Below are 17411 nucleotides of genomic sequence, written 5' to 3' on the forward strand. Positions count from 1 at the left end.
AGCGGGAACCGGAGCCCGGGATCCTCCGCCCGCTGCGGGGATGACTCTGGGGGGGGCGCCGAGCCCGCGGCGCGCAGTGTCCCGTGAACTGTGAGTACTGCGACTGAACGGCGGCCGGCGAGCGGGCGATTAGCACCCATTGCATGAATTATGAAACAATAACTTTCGGAAGAAGCAGAAGGAAAAAAAAAAAAAAGAAGAAGGATCTATCGCCGGTCCCCCTGGCCGACTCCGCACGGTGCTCTTGCCCCCTCCCTCCTCTCGCTTCCTCCTTTCCCGGAGAGAGAAGAGGACTGGGAGGAGGGCAGGCGGCCGGCCCCGGAGGAGGGGGGCGCCGAGGGGGCTGTGATTAGAAGGAGCAGTAGCAGCAGCAGCAGGAGAAGATGCTGAGGATGCGGACCGCGGGGTGGGCGCGCGGCTGGTGCCTGGGTTGCTGTCTCCTCTTGCCGCTCTCGCTCAGCCTGGCGGCCGCCAAGCAACTCCTCCGATATCGACTGGCTGAGGAGGGCCCAGCGGACGTCCGCATCGGCAACGTCGCCTCGGACTTGGGCATCGTGACGGGTTCGGGTGAGGTGACTTTCAGCCTCGAGTCGGGCTCGGAGTACCTAAAGATCGACAACCTCACCGGCGAGCTGAGCACGAGCGAGCGGCGCATCGACCGCGAGAAGCTGCCCCAGTGTCAGATGATCTTCGACGAGAACGAGTGCTTTCTGGACTTCGAAGTGTCGGTCATCGGGCCCTCGCAGAGCTGGGTGGACCTGTTCGAGGGTCGGGTCATCGTACTCGATATCAACGACAACACGCCCACCTTCCCGTCACCCGTGCTCACGCTCACGGTGGAGGAGAACCGACCGGTGGGCACTCTCTACCTGCTACCCACCGCCACGGACCGTGACTTCGGCCGCAACGGCATCGAGCGCTACGAGCTGCTCCAGGAGCCCGGGGGCGGTGGCGGCGGCGGCGGCGGCGGCGGCGGCAGCGGCGGCGGCGGCGAGGGCCGGCGCTCTGGGCCTGCCGACAGCGCCCCCTACCCCGGGGGCGGCGGGAACGGCGCGAGCGGCGGCGGCCCGGGCGGCTCCAAGAGGCGGCCGGACGCACCAGAGGGCGGCGGCGGGACCAACCCCGGTGGCCGTAGCAGCGTGTTCGAACTGCAGGTGGCCGACACCCCGGATGGCGAGAAGCAGCCACAGCTGATTGTGAAGGGGGCGCTGGACCGGGAACAACGCGATTCCTACGAGCTGACCCTGCGGGTGCGCGACGGTGGCGACCCGCCTCGCTCCTCTCAGGCCATCCTAAGGGTGCTCATCACCGACGTGAACGACAACAGCCCCCGCTTCGAGAAGAGCGTGTATGAAGCTGACCTAGCCGAGAATAGCGCCCCAGGGACTCCCATCCTGCAGCTGCGTGCCGCGGACCTGGACGTGGGGGTCAACGGACAGATCGAGTATGTGTTCGGAGCGGCTACCGAATCCGTGCGGCGGCTGCTGCGACTGGACGAGACGTCCGGCTGGCTCAGTGTCCTGCACCGCATCGACCGCGAGGAGGTGAACCAGCTGCGCTTCACGGTCATGGCCCGCGACCGCGGGCAGCCCCCCAAGACCGACAAGGCCACGGTGGTCCTTAACATCAAGGACGAGAACGACAATGTGCCGTCCATTGAAATCCGCAAGATCGGGCGTATCCCACTCAAGGACGGGGTGGCCAACGTGGCCGAAGATGTTCTGGTCGACACCCCCATTGCTCTGGTACAGGTGTCCGACCGAGACCAAGGCGAGAACGGGGTAGTCACCTGCACCGTGGTGGGTGATGTGCCCTTCCAGCTCAAGCCGGCCAGCGACACAGAGGGCGACCAGAACAAGAAAAAGTACTTTCTGCACACATCGGCCCCTTTGGACTATGAGACCACCCGGGAATTCAACGTGGTCATAGTGGCGGTGGACTCGGGCAGCCCCAGCCTCTCCAGCAACAACTCCCTGGTTGTCAAGGTAGGAGACACCAATGACAACCCGCCCGTCTTTGGCCAGTCGGTGGTGGAGGTGTACTTTCCCGAGAATAACATCCCTGGAGAGAGGGTGGCCACGGTGCTGGCGACAGACGCCGACAGTGGGAAAAATGCAGAGATTGCCTACTCTCTGGATTCTTCCGTTATGGGGATCTTTGCCATCGATCCTGATTCTGGGGACATCCTTGTCAATACGGTGCTGGACCGAGAGCAGACAGACAGGTATGAGTTTAAAGTTAACGCCAAAGACAAAGGCATCCCAGTGCTGCAGGGCAGCACCACGGTGATTGTGCAGGTGGCTGACAAGAATGACAATGACCCTAAGTTTATGCAGGACGTCTTTACCTTTTATGTGAAAGAAAACTTGCAGCCCAACAGCCCTGTGGGGATGGTCACGGTGATGGATGCTGACAAGGGGCGCAATGCGGAGATGAGCCTCTACATCGAAGAAAACAGTAACATTTTTTCCATTGAGAATGACACGGGGACCATTTACTCCACAATGTCTTTTGACCGGGAACATCAGACCACATACACATTCAGAGTCAAGGCTGTGGATGGGGGAGATCCTCCCAGATCCGCCACAGCCACAGTCTCTCTCTTTGTGATGGATGAGAATGACAATGCTCCCACCGTGACCCTTCCCAGAAACATTTCCTACACTTTACTGCCACCTTCAAGTAATGTCAGGACAGTAGTAGCTACAGTGTTGGCAACAGACAGTGACGATGGCATCAATGCAGACCTTAACTACAGCATTGTGGGAGGGAATCCCTTCAAGCTGTTTGAGATTGATTCCACCAGTGGTGTGGTTTCCTTAGTGGGAAAACTCACCCAAAAGCATTATGGCTTGCACAGGTTGGTTGTGCAAGTGAATGATAGTGGGCAGCCTTCCCAGTCCACCACGACTCTGGTGCATGTGTTTGTCAATGAAAGTGTTTCTAATGCAACTGTGATTGACTCCCAGATAGCCAGAAGTTTGCACACCCCACTCACCCAGGATATAGCTGGTGACCCAAGTTACGAAATTAGCAAGCAGAGACTCAGTATTGTCATTGGGGTGGTTGCTGGAATTATGACAGTGATTCTAATCATCTTAATTGTAGTGATGGCAAGGTACTGCCGGTCCAAAAATAAAAATGGCTATGAAGCTGGCAAAAAGGATCACGAAGACTTTTTTACACCCCAGCAGCACGACAAATCTAAAAAGCCTAAAAAGGACAAGAAAAACAAAAAATCTAAGCAGCCTCTCTACAGCAGCATTGTCACTGTAGAAGCTTCTAAACCAAATGGACAGAGGTATGATAGTGTCAATGAGAAGCTGTCAGATAGCCCAAGCATGGGGCGATACCGATCTGTTAATGGGGGGCCTGGCAGTCCTGACCTGGCCAGGCATTACAAATCTAGCTCTCCATTGCCTACTGTCCAACTTCACCCCCAGTCACCAACTGCAGGAAAAAAACACCAGGCCGTACAAGATCTACCACCAGCCAACACCTTTGTGGGAGCAGGAGACAACATTTCAATTGGATCAGATCACTGCTCTGAATACAGCTGTCAAACCAATAACAAGTACAGCAAACAGGTAAGATGTGTTCCAAATATATCTAAATATCCCACAGAAGGCTAGTAACTCTGAGACAGAACATCTTCTGTGAAGTTTTGTTTTCTCTTTTAAAGCTATTATTTTAAAAATTTAATAGCAGTGAATTAATGTGAATTCATAGATCATTAATTGACCACAGGCCATCTGCACGAGATGCCCCCTTGTATTTTGCAACTTACCAAACCAGCATTTACTAAGCTATCTAAGAACGTATTCAAAGTAGGCAGTGTTTTGTACATCTCTTTATCCTTGACAGTACTAATTCATCCTACATTTTCTATTTTCAGGATAAATATGTATATATGGTTTGGGTGGTTAGCTTTAACCTGAAATTATTTTGTTTTGTGGCTACTCAGTGTATAATTACATCCCGGGGGGGGGGAATTTCTAAAGTTACTACTGGTGCCTATGCAAATTGAACACTATAAAAGTTTTATCTGTGTTATGTATTATGTAGGATTGTACAGATCATGGAGGCTGGTTCATGCAAATATAGTAGCAAGACTGAGATACTTAAATACTGATTACGTTGACAAAAATGTTGATTTAAAAACATTTAATGATACACAAATATCATGCAAAACTGCATTTTAAATACTTCAGTGTCTGTAACAACTAGACTTCTGGGAAGCTATGAAGTTAGGACTTGCATTCTTCGTATTTGGTATTAAAAGTTTATAAGCAAAAGTAAAGTGCATGATCCATTTATTATCTAAGCTGAACAACAGAAATGTTCTTGTTTGATGCACTGTGTAAAAGAAAATTTTGGTCTGCCTTGTGATATCCTGACATTATTATGTTTATATGGAATATTCAATACTGTTGTTTTTCAGTGAGATATGGAGTTTTAAAAAACATATTTTGAGATAACTTCAGAAAACAGAAAATTTATTTTTGTAAGTTTTGCTTTTGTGATATATGTAATGCTCCCAAAGTTTACTTTTTACACCCACCAAGGTCTGACATTCGGCAAGTAAAACCTTTTGGAAACTGCTGTGTCTAATGCTGTAGTAGCCCCACTAATAAAATGCCACATATTTCTTATCACAAGAGCTCATCTCGAAAAACACATCTATGATTGTCAAATAATATCAAATAATAGTTTTTCTATTAAATATGCTTTGCATGTGGAATGTGCAATGTGGGAAGAATTAAGGCCAAAGAAAAACTTGCTTTATAGTGTCATTAAAGATGTTATTGATGGGCTCATTAAAGACATAGAAAAGAGATATTAATTCCTTACTGCTTTCATAGTTTTAAAAATCAATTTCCTAAAGAAATATTTGCTACTTATAGTACTTTACTGCAGCTATTTGGTTAAGGAGAAACAGACTTCACATGATTTTATATCCAATTACCACAGCAATCCAAGAAAATATAGGCTTGAACTTCATTACATTAAATGGCTTTTGAAAATATGTGATGCTTGTGAGCCTGAGTTACTTATTTCTTTTAACCTGCAATTTACTAAGTGGAAGGTTATATTTATTGTGCTATTGCTTTACCTGGAGTTAGAAGAAGAAGACTTTTGTTCTGTTTTTGGTACTTCTATCCATTTTGTAAATAAGGACATGTCCAGGTAAAATAATACTACTTTTCTAAGATGGTTTAGGAACACCCACAGATAAATTAAGGTCTATAGAAATTTCCTTGGAAAATGATAACATGTAGTGCAAAAAGTATATGAAAACATCTTTCTTCAGAATGTTTACTTCTTCACTGTCATCTTAATGGGATGTTTTGTCCCATGGCTGAAAGGCATTTACATTTTAAATTGCACAATCTTAAACTTCAGAATGGACATAGCAGGTGGCAGATTTATAGATATTTTATACAACCCATTCATGTGTTCTGTGCTGTCACTTAAGCTTTATTTGCCTCATCAAATGAGTTTGGCTCTATATTCTTGAATATTTAAGACAGCCAATACCAAGACTGCTGTGGCATCCTATTTAAAAGGCAAAGTGATATGCTTATAAATAAACTAATGTATGGTGTTAGAGACTCTTAACAGAGCAAAGAAGTCTGTATACCAAAATAGAAAACCTGCAAAGCCATTGGTATAAATCATGCAGTTTGCCAAAAGTGACTGGAAAACTTCTATGTTGTTAGGTATTCAAAAGATGTGTAAAGTTTTTACCATAATAAATAGCTGAAACAAAATGAAATAAAGGAGAATGAAATACATTCCCCTTAATGTAATTAGTAATAGTAATTGATACTCTTCATCTCTTCAATATTGCTGTCAGGGGACAAGGGATCCATTTACAAAGTTACATTCTGTTTAGACATCTGACACAGTAAACAGGATCTTTTTTGTTCTGATTTTTGTTTGTACCATAAGTAGATGATTTTCTATTTTTATTTTTTAAAAGATATTAGCTGTACCTAAAAACAACTGCCAAAATGTATTTTCTGTGTTTAAATTTGATATAAAATAAAATAAAGAACACAGGTTTTGTTATAATTCTCCCCTTTGATATTGAATTTATCTAAGAAAAACCCTGAGGGATGCCATATTTTAATTCCTTATGATAGGGATTAATTAAAAATCAAAGATTTCATCTGACATAAAGTCTCCATTGTATTTATAATTCTCTTGAATTGCTTTAACATAGTTCTTTACCTGTGATATAGTGGATAGGGTATTTGTTTACAGTGTTTTCCTCTTCATGATAATTAGACATTTCAAAGTGTTGCTTTTAAATCCTGGTAATGGTTATATTGTAATAAGTTAAACAGCTTTATGGAAACAAGTTTGTAAATAATGCCCCTCCCCGCTTTTTGGCTTGTTTTCACTGGGTCTAGAAATTTTTAAATCAAGCTTCTGTAGTTACTCTTTGGCAGAATCTAAAAGATGTGTGTTGCAAAGTTGCTGTATTTTTTTTTTCTTTCTTTCTGAAAATCACACCTTAGCAAAACTGATGATGTAGCCCAGGTTTCCATAGTTCAGACCTTTGCAGTTAAAACAATAGCCTTTGCTCTCAACTAAATAATGTGTCTAGTTGAGCCTAATGTGGATCATTGACAGCATTATTGAGATTAAGTGTCCACCTTTCCTTTGCTTGGTAAACCTGGTTTTAGTGGTTGTTCAAGTTTTGTGACTTGGAAATACAATTGTGCTTTTGACTTATAAAATAAAAGCAAAGGCATTCTATTTTTCTACTTATTTTATAATCTTCAGAGTCGTATTATGTGTTAAATATTTTTTCAATTTTCTTAAAGAATAGTATAATTCCAGAAGATTAGTAAACATATGAAAGTATAGTCACTACTTTGTTTATTATTTTTAGGTCCTGTTGAGTTTATTCATGCCATGCTCTTATTTAGATAACGCACTGGCAAGTAAAAATTTTATTGTATTTAGTAAATGGAAAGTAAAGTACTTTACTTTTGGCAAGAGTAAGGAAGATACAGCCTGAATAAACATTAATTTAAAAATCCATTTGTAGCTGATGCAGAAATGCTCAAGAAAAATTCATATTAAATCCAGTGATAGTTTCCCTTGGCTTTGGAACTGCAGAATGGAGTCTGAATAATATTCTCTTTAAGTGCTCAAATTGTGTTCAATATATTCATTGTATACTTAGTAAAAAATACGGCAGAAATTATTTTTTAAGTTACTTCCAGTCTGGAAGCAAATGGAATGGCTTGCCATCATCTATTAGAGTTTTCAGCACTGAAAAAACTAAATATCAGTTTGTTCGTGTATGCACATTGCATCATACATATTATAGTAGGAACGCATCTGCAGAGTGATGCCAACCATAGCTTCTAGTCTCATTTTGATAAGCATAATTTCTACAATATGATTCTTCTGTGTATAACCAGAAACACTTTCAGGAGGTACAGGGCATCTGCATATGGTGAAATTTCTGTTACATTTGGCCTGATGTAATAGACGAGTGGCTAATCACTAATGAAAGGTTATGTTTTTCGTCAGGAGATATCTACTAAAGCAACATTACCTAGATCTCTGGATGTCTATGAATAAGGAAAGGGTCATCCACTTATCTGATCTACCTTGCATTTATAAATTTTTATGTCAGGTATGACAATCTAAAACTTATCTCAAACTTATCCCAAGTCAATTAATAACTTAGACATGAGACCACAAAGTCAATTTATAGATTTTAAGTAAATCATGCAGCTGGATAAATATAGCAAAATCATTCTTTCCTGTTATCTTCTATTTTGGAGTAATTACATACCTTATAAATGTGGGAAAATGTACACCTGTTATTTCTTTCTCTTTCTCTGTCTCTCCGCACACACGAACACATACAGATATATTCATATAAACTAAGTATGGCACCATTGGACTTTTATTTCATTGTGATATTCATACATTAATAAACAGAACATATTTGAACTTTAAACATATACAAAACTGAAAGAAAATATAATCAACCATTTAGTGTTTGTATCTAAAAATCACTGGAGTCATCACATTTTTTAATTAAAAGATATCATCCAAACCAGTTCCCTCATTTTATATGAAGAGAGACTGAGGCCTTTCTCTCTCTGTACCATTGAGGTGTGAATTTGGTTTTCTGCTGGTTCCTTGACTGATGCAATGAAACTTAAGAAGTTGAAGCCTTTATGATAAAATAATTTGGCTAAGATCACAAGATTATTGAGGATACAATGTGGATACAAGTCATGGAATGCAGAGGCCAGTGTTCTGGTTCTGTTTTTTTATCTCTATGAATAAAATTGAAGTCACATAACTTTCACTATATATATTTCAATAGAGAAAGAAATCTGCTGAGATTTACCTGTGTATGTATAACTGTATATTTGATTAGAAAGACTGAATTTTTTACAATAGGATGTAATTCTGCTTTAGGCTCTAGTTTTTTTTTTTTTTTTTTTCTTAATATTTTATTTATTTGGGATGCCTGGGTGGCTCAGTTGGTTAAGCAGCTGCCTTCGGCTCAGGTCATGATCCCAGCGTCCTGGGATCGAGTCCCACATCGGGCTCCTTGCTCCGCAGGGAGCCTGCTTCTCCCTCTGACTCTGCCTTCCACTCTGTCTGCCTGTGCTCACTCTCGCTCGCTCTGACAAATAAATAAATAAAATCTTTAAAAAAAATTAATTTATTTATTTATTTGACAGAGATCACAAGTAGGCAGAGAGGCAGGCAGAGAGAGAGAGAGAAGGAAGCAGGCTCCCGCTGAGCAGAGAGTCCGATGTGGGACTCGATCCCAGGACCCTGAGACCATGACCCGAGCTGAAGGCAGAGGCTTTAACCCACTGAGCCACCCAGGCGCCCCTAGGCTCTAGTTTTTAATCTGTAAATTATTGGAGAAATTATAATTCAAATTTTATAGCTATTCAAAGGAAATTAATGGTTCTTTTTCCCTATGTAGAATAACAATTGATTACACTCATTGAAGTAACTTAACATAGTTTAAAACATATATGCAACAGGTTAATTGACAGAATTTTTAATTTTAACAGAACCATGGCAACAGGATGTAAGCTTCTATCTGGGATTAGTATATCCTCAATAAAAACATAATCTTAATAGAAATTAATAGAAGCTTTCTATGCTGTATGTATAGAAAGCTTATACGAATTCTAATCAGAATAATCTTTTACCTTTTTCATCAATATGGATGATTTTGTCTGGCTTCTCTGCTCCTTTGCATTTGCCAACTTTGCCGTTGTGCTCTACCTTCATAGTGCCCTTAACACACAGTTGTGAACTAATTTTTCTCTAATTTTGTTTTCTAGCAAATTTTAAAAGAATGTGACATTTTTAAATTTTTCAGTTGGATTGCCTCTTTTGTTAGGCAGTTAACCAATCCAATGTATCATAGTTTAAATTTATATAGTGATAAAATGCTAATGATGGACTTTATTAATTTCAAAAATAAAATTTGAACTGTTTTAAAAACTGAATATACTGTGATAACCATTGCTTCACAATTGTCACCAACGCTATCAGATATTTTGCCACCATATCTTTTCCTGAAAGAGGAGAGTGGTAGAGGTTATGTTGGAAATTTAGTATAATAATTATTTAGAGCTTTATGTTTAAGCTGTATATAAGCAATTTCTGGACTATAGCAAGGCTCCCCATCCATTTATTTACTGCGACTCCATAGAAATAATAAGATCTGTTCATATAGATCTTGAGTCAGCTCTACTTTTCTCTCTTATTTATTTTAAAAGCCTTTAGAATCTTTTCTAAAGCAGGGACTCCGTTTCAGAACATTACACAGGCTTTATTTAGCATTAGTGTTGTGGGAGAAATCACATTCCAAGAAGAATTGAGCTGAAACCACTAAAACTAATCTTAATTATCACTTCTGGTGAATTAATGTTTTAAAGGCAGAATAAAAGTTTATTTTCAGGAATTTGGTGATGTTTATATTGAACTCTAATGCTGTGTACAAACAAAAAAAAACTAATAAAGCTTCCGAGTAGGATTCATCTGATGAGTTAACTTTACCCACCCTGGGCATTTTTATTATTTACAAACAGGTAATTAGTAAATAAAAAAATCTCTGCACCAAAACCTCTACCACAGCATTCTGATTGGGTAGAAGATATTGGGGAAAAATTATTCATCACACTTTTTTTTTTTTTTTACCTGCATAAATCTTTATTTTCCTTCTTTCAGATGCGTCTACATCCATACATTACTGTGTTTGGCTGAATTCCACTCTAATATGATGCTCCATTATGCACCATACTCTGATGACCTTGCTACTCCGAAACCTGCTGGAGCCTGCCCTTGGCCGTGGGGTGTCAGCCAATCACTGCTTGTTTCACTTGTGCATTTGATTTTCAAGGTTTTATATTTTTTCTTTTTTTTTTTCCTCCCCCTCATTTAAGGAAGAATACTACTGAAATAAATAAACTTACAAAAGAAGCAGTATTAATAAAGAAATGTGCTACCAATGGATGTCTAAGTCACCAGGAATTCCATTATCAAAGAGGTGGTTAGCAGAAATTTAAAAAAAAATAAAAAGGTCCCAAGACACATTCCAGCAATACTTTTGAGATTCTAGCTTTCTGTGGACCCAGGAAAATTAAGTCTATTGAGTCTTTGTCTGTAATAGCTTGAATAGTGACGTTTGATAAAATTCCAAGTTGATCAATATTTTTAAATGGCTTTGGAATCACAATCTTTTCCAGGCCAGTGAGATAGTGTGTTAGAGTAAAAGATAGTGTCTCTTGTTCATCCTGTATGTGTATTTCTAAATGTCACTGTGTTTATTTGTGTGTGCTCCTACACATCTATATGCAAGGACTTTGAGCAAGATTTATTAAAAAAATTGTTTATAAAACAAATTTGAGAGATTAATTTTGTATTAAGTAGTTACTGCCAATGGACTGGTTTATCCTTAATCTTGAAATACTGACCAAAGAATCTGTACTATCTATAGAATTTTTAAGTTTTTGTTGTTGTTAAATTCCTTAAGAAAATCTGGGATTTTTACTTAGATTTACGAAAGTCACTGTAGTCACGTTCAGAAGGAATTTGTGGCTTCCTGCTTTTGTGGTACATTTATCTGAAGGCTATTCTATTTGATGTCAGATAACATAAATTCAGGCTGCTTCCGAGAATTCAGAATTTAGATATGGTTGAGAGAGAGAGTGGCTGAATTTTAGTTCTTTAAGTAATATTCTGGGTAAGTTAGGGATTCCATTGGGTGGTCCTTCTAATTCTCTAATGTTTATATATTTATGTGTGTTTGTTGTATGTGTATTCGTGCCTAAAAATAAGTGTTTCGTGTGTAAAGTTTGATCAAATTCTAATACATTTACCACATCATCTGCCCTACAAAGTTTTCCACAAGTTTTGAAATACTAAGAATGCCAGATTCTTGGAATTTTGTGTGTGTGTGTGTGTTTGTGTGTGTGAACTATTGTCAATATAAAAGCCCTCTAATAAAAATAAATAAATACTTGAAGAATACTGGAGCACCTGGGTCACTCAGTTGGTTTAGCGTCCAAATCTTGATTTCAGCTCAGCTCATGATCTCAGGGTCCTGAGGTAGAGTCCCATGTTGGGCTTCACACTGGGCGTGGAGCCTGCTTAAGCTTCTCTTCCTCCCTTCCCCTACCTCTCCCCACCACACACACGCACACGCTCTCTGTCTCTCTCTAAAAAATAATGATGATAAATAAATATTGGAAAAATACTAAAATGTGGAGTGATAGGAAGTGTACTTTAACCCATGCAATTCTCTAATGTATATATTTCAAGGTTTTTATTCTATTAGGTGTTTAATTTTACAAAAACAAATGACATTTTCAGAAATATTATTGAAACCGTAGTGAAATTCCTGAATAAAACCTAATTATCCTCAACTTCTCAATTTGTTTTAAGCACAAGGACCAGTCTAAGAAGCTGGTGAAAAAACCCTTACCACTTTCTGCTTCTTGAAAATGTCATGTTTCCTCATCAAAAGTAGTAAACTTCCTTAGGTATACTTAAAGTATGAATCCTGTAACAAATCATATCAATTAAAAAACAAATTATACAGGAAAAAGGTCCAGAATTTTAGGATAATCTAACTGCAACTACATAGAGAGGATATACATAAATACTTTCACAAAGAAAATTCTAAGGCAGCCTTTTGAAAACTTGGGTCGCAGCACATTATTGAGGCATGGATTGATTTAGTGCATCTCTACCACAATCAGAAAGATATGAAATACAACACAACCATTCCAACTACATCACCCGTAGAGTGAGAGTAAATGTTGTCATGTGCAATCCCTATTTCAGTTGTGTATGTGTGTTCCTACTCTTGGTTGCCATGGAAAAAATGTGTTTTGTTATGGAAACAGTTGAAAAATGTTCAGAACCACCACTGCAGTTTGTTTGGAGTGGGAAACTATGGCTATTATTGGAAAAACATAATAAATCGCAACAAAAAAAATTACACTCCCAAAGATTTTAGTGTACTAGGTAGCTAAATCAGAGTCATCAACAACATACTATTACAGAAGTATTCATCAACAGCAAAAGCTTTTAGAAGCCTATTACCATTTCTCTGTGTGTATATGTGCGTGTTTTAATCTCTGAACATGTCACCATTGGTTCCTATTTCGCACAGACTTCCTTTCTCCACCTTTCTTGCCCCCAGTCGTCATCCACCTCAGGTCTCTTGATCAATCTCCTTTGTGATTACTGGAATTTACCACATAGAGAGGTGCCTGTGGACAGATGGAGACAGATTCAGAACATACCACCTGATAGGCTATAAATTTCAGTATTGGAATATTTTGTTTTAAATGATAAGATAATATTTTATTTTCCATCACAAAATCTAAAGAAGAAAATGAGAATGTTAGAGACTGGTTCAATCACTTTTAACACATCTAATATTGGCACTGGTACTGAGTATCCAAAAAATAATAAGATAGACTTTCTGTCCTCATGGAATTAATCTATTATAAAAAAGATTATGGAGTAGAAAATGATAGATTATATTTGCATCATGCTTCTTAAGTTTCAAAGCATCGAACACTATGTTTGCTCATTTGCTCCTCGGAACAATCTGTGAGGAAAAACTTCGTTGTTATTTCTGAAGTGAGGAAACTAAAATAAGGAAAAATTTATTTGTGACTGGTGGAACTACCTTAAGAACTTTATAAAGTCTTTGAAGAAATATCAGGCCGGAATTCAAGTGTACTGCAAACACTTGGGGAAAGTTGTGAAATCTGTGCTTTTGAATATAGTCTGTTTTCTGATTTATCTGGGTAAAATCACCTCTGAAGAACTCCTTAGAACGTGCCCCAGGTTGTCAAACTTTTTGCAGTCACAAACTGCACTTAAAACTACCAAAAAACAAAACAAACAACAAACAAACAAAAACGCTGTAGGTATAATGTGCAAATCTAATTAACTGGATTTATAAACAACCGCATATGTGATTTCAAACAAACACCTTAAGAATTGGGTAAGTCACTCTAAACCTAACTGTATTTTTGAGGCTATCTCTAGAAAAACCAAGGCCCTTAAGAAGTAAATCCACAGTTTGAAATATGTTTCTGGGAATAATTTTCAATCTATAACTTTGCAAAACACTTTTCTTGGATGTGTGTGTCGTGAGTGTTTTCATCCCTTTTTTAGAGTTTATATTAATTTGTTGAATTGTTAATACACAGTGTAAGGCTTTGGCGTGTAATTAAAAGGATGGTTAAAACAAGTCTCTTCCTAGATAGGACAGTGCAAAAATAGGCAAGGTAGGTAAGATATATACGTGAAACTCTCAAGGGCTGCCTCCAAATCTGTCTGGTCTATCATGGTTTTCCCAGTGCTTGGTAGAGTGCCTAGCACATAGGAGACACTCGTTAAGTATTTGTTGAACAACAAAGAGCCTGGGCTTTGATGCTAGATACAGAAGATGTCTTCATATTGGATCACTGAACTATGGTATGTTCACTTTTATATCAGACTCTGAATGTCCTAATAGATACTTTCTTTCCCTGCTGGTTGGATGTCTCCATGATAAAACTCTACCTGCTGTGCTGGCTAGAGTCCCGGCTAGAGTCCCTGCCTTTTCTGTGTGAGTATGACTCTCATTTGAGTAACAAGTGAGAACTATTGTCATTTACTCTCCTTCCTTCTTGGTGGTGTTGTCAACACCAAACCCTTAAAAAAGATAAAATTAAACTATTAAGCAAATATGCAAAGCAAGTCAGGGAGGCACTGGCCACCCAGTAGAGTTCTGATCCTTGTTCTCAACTTACACAGATTCTTATCTTCATCCTTATCCCTTTCCTTATGGAAAAAATAGGCATGAGTGTCTATATCGTCACTTTATGTGTTCTTGCAGATAATATCCTTTCACTGCACTGAAACATGCTCACCGATAAAGTATGTTTCCATTTTTATTCTGAAAGCACAAGGGGAGCATCACTTTGAAAGGTGAAAGCCTGGAATATCTGTAAAGAGAAACAAGCACTTCGTTTCCTAAGGAAAGAGGTCTGGAAGGGAGAATATGCTCTTGGGTGTGATGGGCAGTGAAGTGGGAGCTGAGAACCGTCTTACAACTCCTTAGGGTTGAATCCCTATGTTGTACACATGAAACTATTATAACATTGTGTGTCAACTCTATTAAAAAACAAAGCAAAAAAGCAAAAAACAAAAAAAGAAAAAAACAAACTCCTTAGGAGCCCAGATTCAAAGGAGCACTCTTTTCAATTGCAAATGCAAATTGCAAATGACTTCTGCAGGAGTTGGGTTTAGTCTTTGGCACACCCTGGTGTAAATTGCTTTAAGCAGATAACTAGGTCAGTACCTCACAAAGATCAACAGTACTGAAGAAAGGAGGATTCTGCTTAGGGCCTTGGGGGTAGGATGAGTAGCCTTCAGTAGTTTTTTAAAGACTCGAACTCTGTTAAGGCACCGGGCCTCTCCAACTCCAGCTAGGCATCCAGGATATAAGGACATTATATCAAGAAAAAAAAAAAAAAAATCAGGTCTGACAAAAGCAAATGTTTGTGGCCTTGAATTCTGGCCCAAGGCCCTGATAACCTAAGAACTATACATGGCTTGATATGATTGCAAGATTAGTATCAAAATGTAATAAACATCCACTTCCCCCCATTTGGACCAGGTGTTTCAGTTTGGTTTGGATTTTGTTTTCAGTCTGGAAGATCATGTCCAACGGCTCTGTTTCCGTGCCCTTTCTGCTCCCATACTTTTGAGAGAAAGATAGGAACAAAGAAGGAAAAAAGAAAAACCCACAGCCACTTCATTAGCAGCATACTCATCTTCTCCTTCATATCATTATAATCGACTACTGGAATTTTTATTTTTATTTTTAAAGATTTTATTTATTTATTTATTTGACAGACGAAGATCCCAAGTAGGCAGAGAGGCAGGCAGGGCAGGGGTGGGGGAAGCAGGCTTTCCGCGGAGCAGAGAGCCTGATGTGGGGTTTGATCCCAGGAAGGCAGAGGCTTTAACCCACTGAGCCACCCGGGCACCCCTACTGTAATTTTTTAAAGTGGCCACATTATTGCCATGTAGTTGATTCTTGTCCTAATTTCATTCAAGTCTCAGAAATTGAATTCTAGGACAGATTACAGACAGTAAGTCAGGCTACCAGAATTCTCTGTGAGAGTCCCTGTAATTCCTAACCTCCATTCAGTAGTTCACTTCTCAAAGGCCTCTGCCAAAATAGAAAATGAGCTGGATAAGGCAATCTGAACATCTGCCTTTTTGTCCCGATTCTGTCACTGATTGGCCAGTGTGACCTTGTGTAAGTCCTTTTGAGTCCAGAAGCCTGTTGAAAGTGTCCTCTGTCATTTTACATAACAACCGCTGCTCTGATTACATGACAGAGTTTATGAGGGCGTTAGTTAAACAATTGGAGGTTTGTAAAGCATTACCACAATTTAGGATAATATTTCTAGTCATCCATGAATTTCTCTAAGCCTTCTTAAGATGCATTTTACACGTTTGGCGTATTTTCACTACCAATTATATTAAAATGTTTTTTCACTTTCTTTTCATTTCTTTTTCTTTTTTTGTTTTCTTTTTTCTCCCTTTGGGGTTCATTTCTTTTTCTTTTTCTTTTTTTTTCTCCCTTTGGGGTTGGAAGAGTGTTTGTTTTAATTTGTTCCACTACTTGTTTGAAGCATCTGCAATTCTCTTGCCCTGATTGATTTCTTCAAAGTGATACTGATCCCTGAGTAAGGTGCAGCCAGGTGTAGGTGTCTACCTACATCAACAGGCCCTGGATAGTATCAGAAAGACTTTCAATGCCTGTTGAGCTCTCCGTGGTGAAGAAGGAGAAGAAAGAGCTCACCGCTGTAAAGCAAGTGGTTTAAGAACAGCTTGTAACACTTTGATGTGATCTGATATTATCCATTTTGACACTTAAAAAAAAAAAAATCCCATCATTTTTTTTCAGTTATTTCGTCTTCCGTGCAATCTTTCCTGGGAATTTTTGTTTCTCACATCATGACTAGTCTCTAAAAGCCATGGGTTACTGTGGTTTTATTCTGTGACAATCACTCTGATTAGGGCTGTAGTACATCATATTATTTACTACTTTCTCACATGTCCAAGAAGAGGGTCCTATTATTATCTCCATGGGGCATATGGAGCTGGGGAAGAGCAAAACAGAATCTCTCCTAGATCTTATCCCCTCTACATATAACAGAGTCCACTAACGCCCTCACATAGTCAGCTCCCTTCCAATGTACTTCTCTTAGCAAATCTGAGAATTTTTATTAGCATGGTATCCCTGATAGATTTTAATTTACATAGGTTGTGGTATGCTCTTTATTCTAGTCCACGATAGCTCCTATGTATTCTTAGCAGGTTTAAAAGACAATCAGTATCAGCTTGCTAGTGTTGCCACAGCAAAATACCAGAGACTGGATGGCTTGAATAACTGAAGCTTACTTTCTCGCAGTTCAGAACACCAGGAGTCCCAGATCAAGCTGCTAGCAATTTCTGTTTCTGATGAAGACTGTCTTCCTGGTTGTAGGCAGCTATCTGTTCAATATGTCCTCAAATGGCTTTCTCTCTATCCCTTCCTCTTTCTAGGGACACCAGTTCTAACAGATTAGGGCCTCACCTTCTGACTTCATTCAACCAAATTACCTCCATAAAGGCTGTAGCTCCAAATCAGTCACATTGGGGTTTGGATCATCAGCATATGAATTTTAGGGGGACACAACTGAAGTCCATGTTTTAGCTTATTATTTCTAACTTTTTATGCATATCACTGAATGCTTTCTGCAATTTTCAGCTTTCACAGGGATTTGTGATTTTAAGTAGCATCTTAGTTAATTTAATTTTGCCAACCAATAAGGGCA

The 17411-nt window shown here is 39.6% G+C and overlaps 1 protein-coding gene across 11 annotated transcripts in view; it reads left to right on the forward strand.

Annotated features, from left to right (window-relative positions):
- The first annotated feature begins 353 nt into the window (after nucleotides 1-353).
- The window catches only part of PCDH7 (protocadherin 7), a 415361-nt gene continuing 398303 nt past the window's right edge, over nucleotides 354-17411 (forward strand). For 10 of the 11 annotated variants that reach the window (XM_032334043.1, XM_032334044.1, XM_032334054.1 and 7 more), the window contains exon 1: nucleotides 354-3587. In XM_032334043.1, the coding sequence (XP_032189934.1) occupies nucleotides 384-3587 (3204 nt within the window). In that variant the 5' untranslated portion in view covers nucleotides 354-383. Of the gene's footprint in view, nucleotides 3588-10239; nucleotides 10599-17411 lie in introns of those variants that run through there. The other variant, XM_032334053.1, reaches the window with a different exon arrangement.

Source organism: Mustela erminea, chromosome 2 (assembly GCF_009829155.1).
Source record: "Mustela erminea isolate mMusErm1 chromosome 2, mMusErm1.Pri, whole genome shotgun sequence".
NCBI classification, from domain to species: domain Eukaryota; kingdom Metazoa; phylum Chordata; class Mammalia; order Carnivora; family Mustelidae; genus Mustela; species Mustela erminea.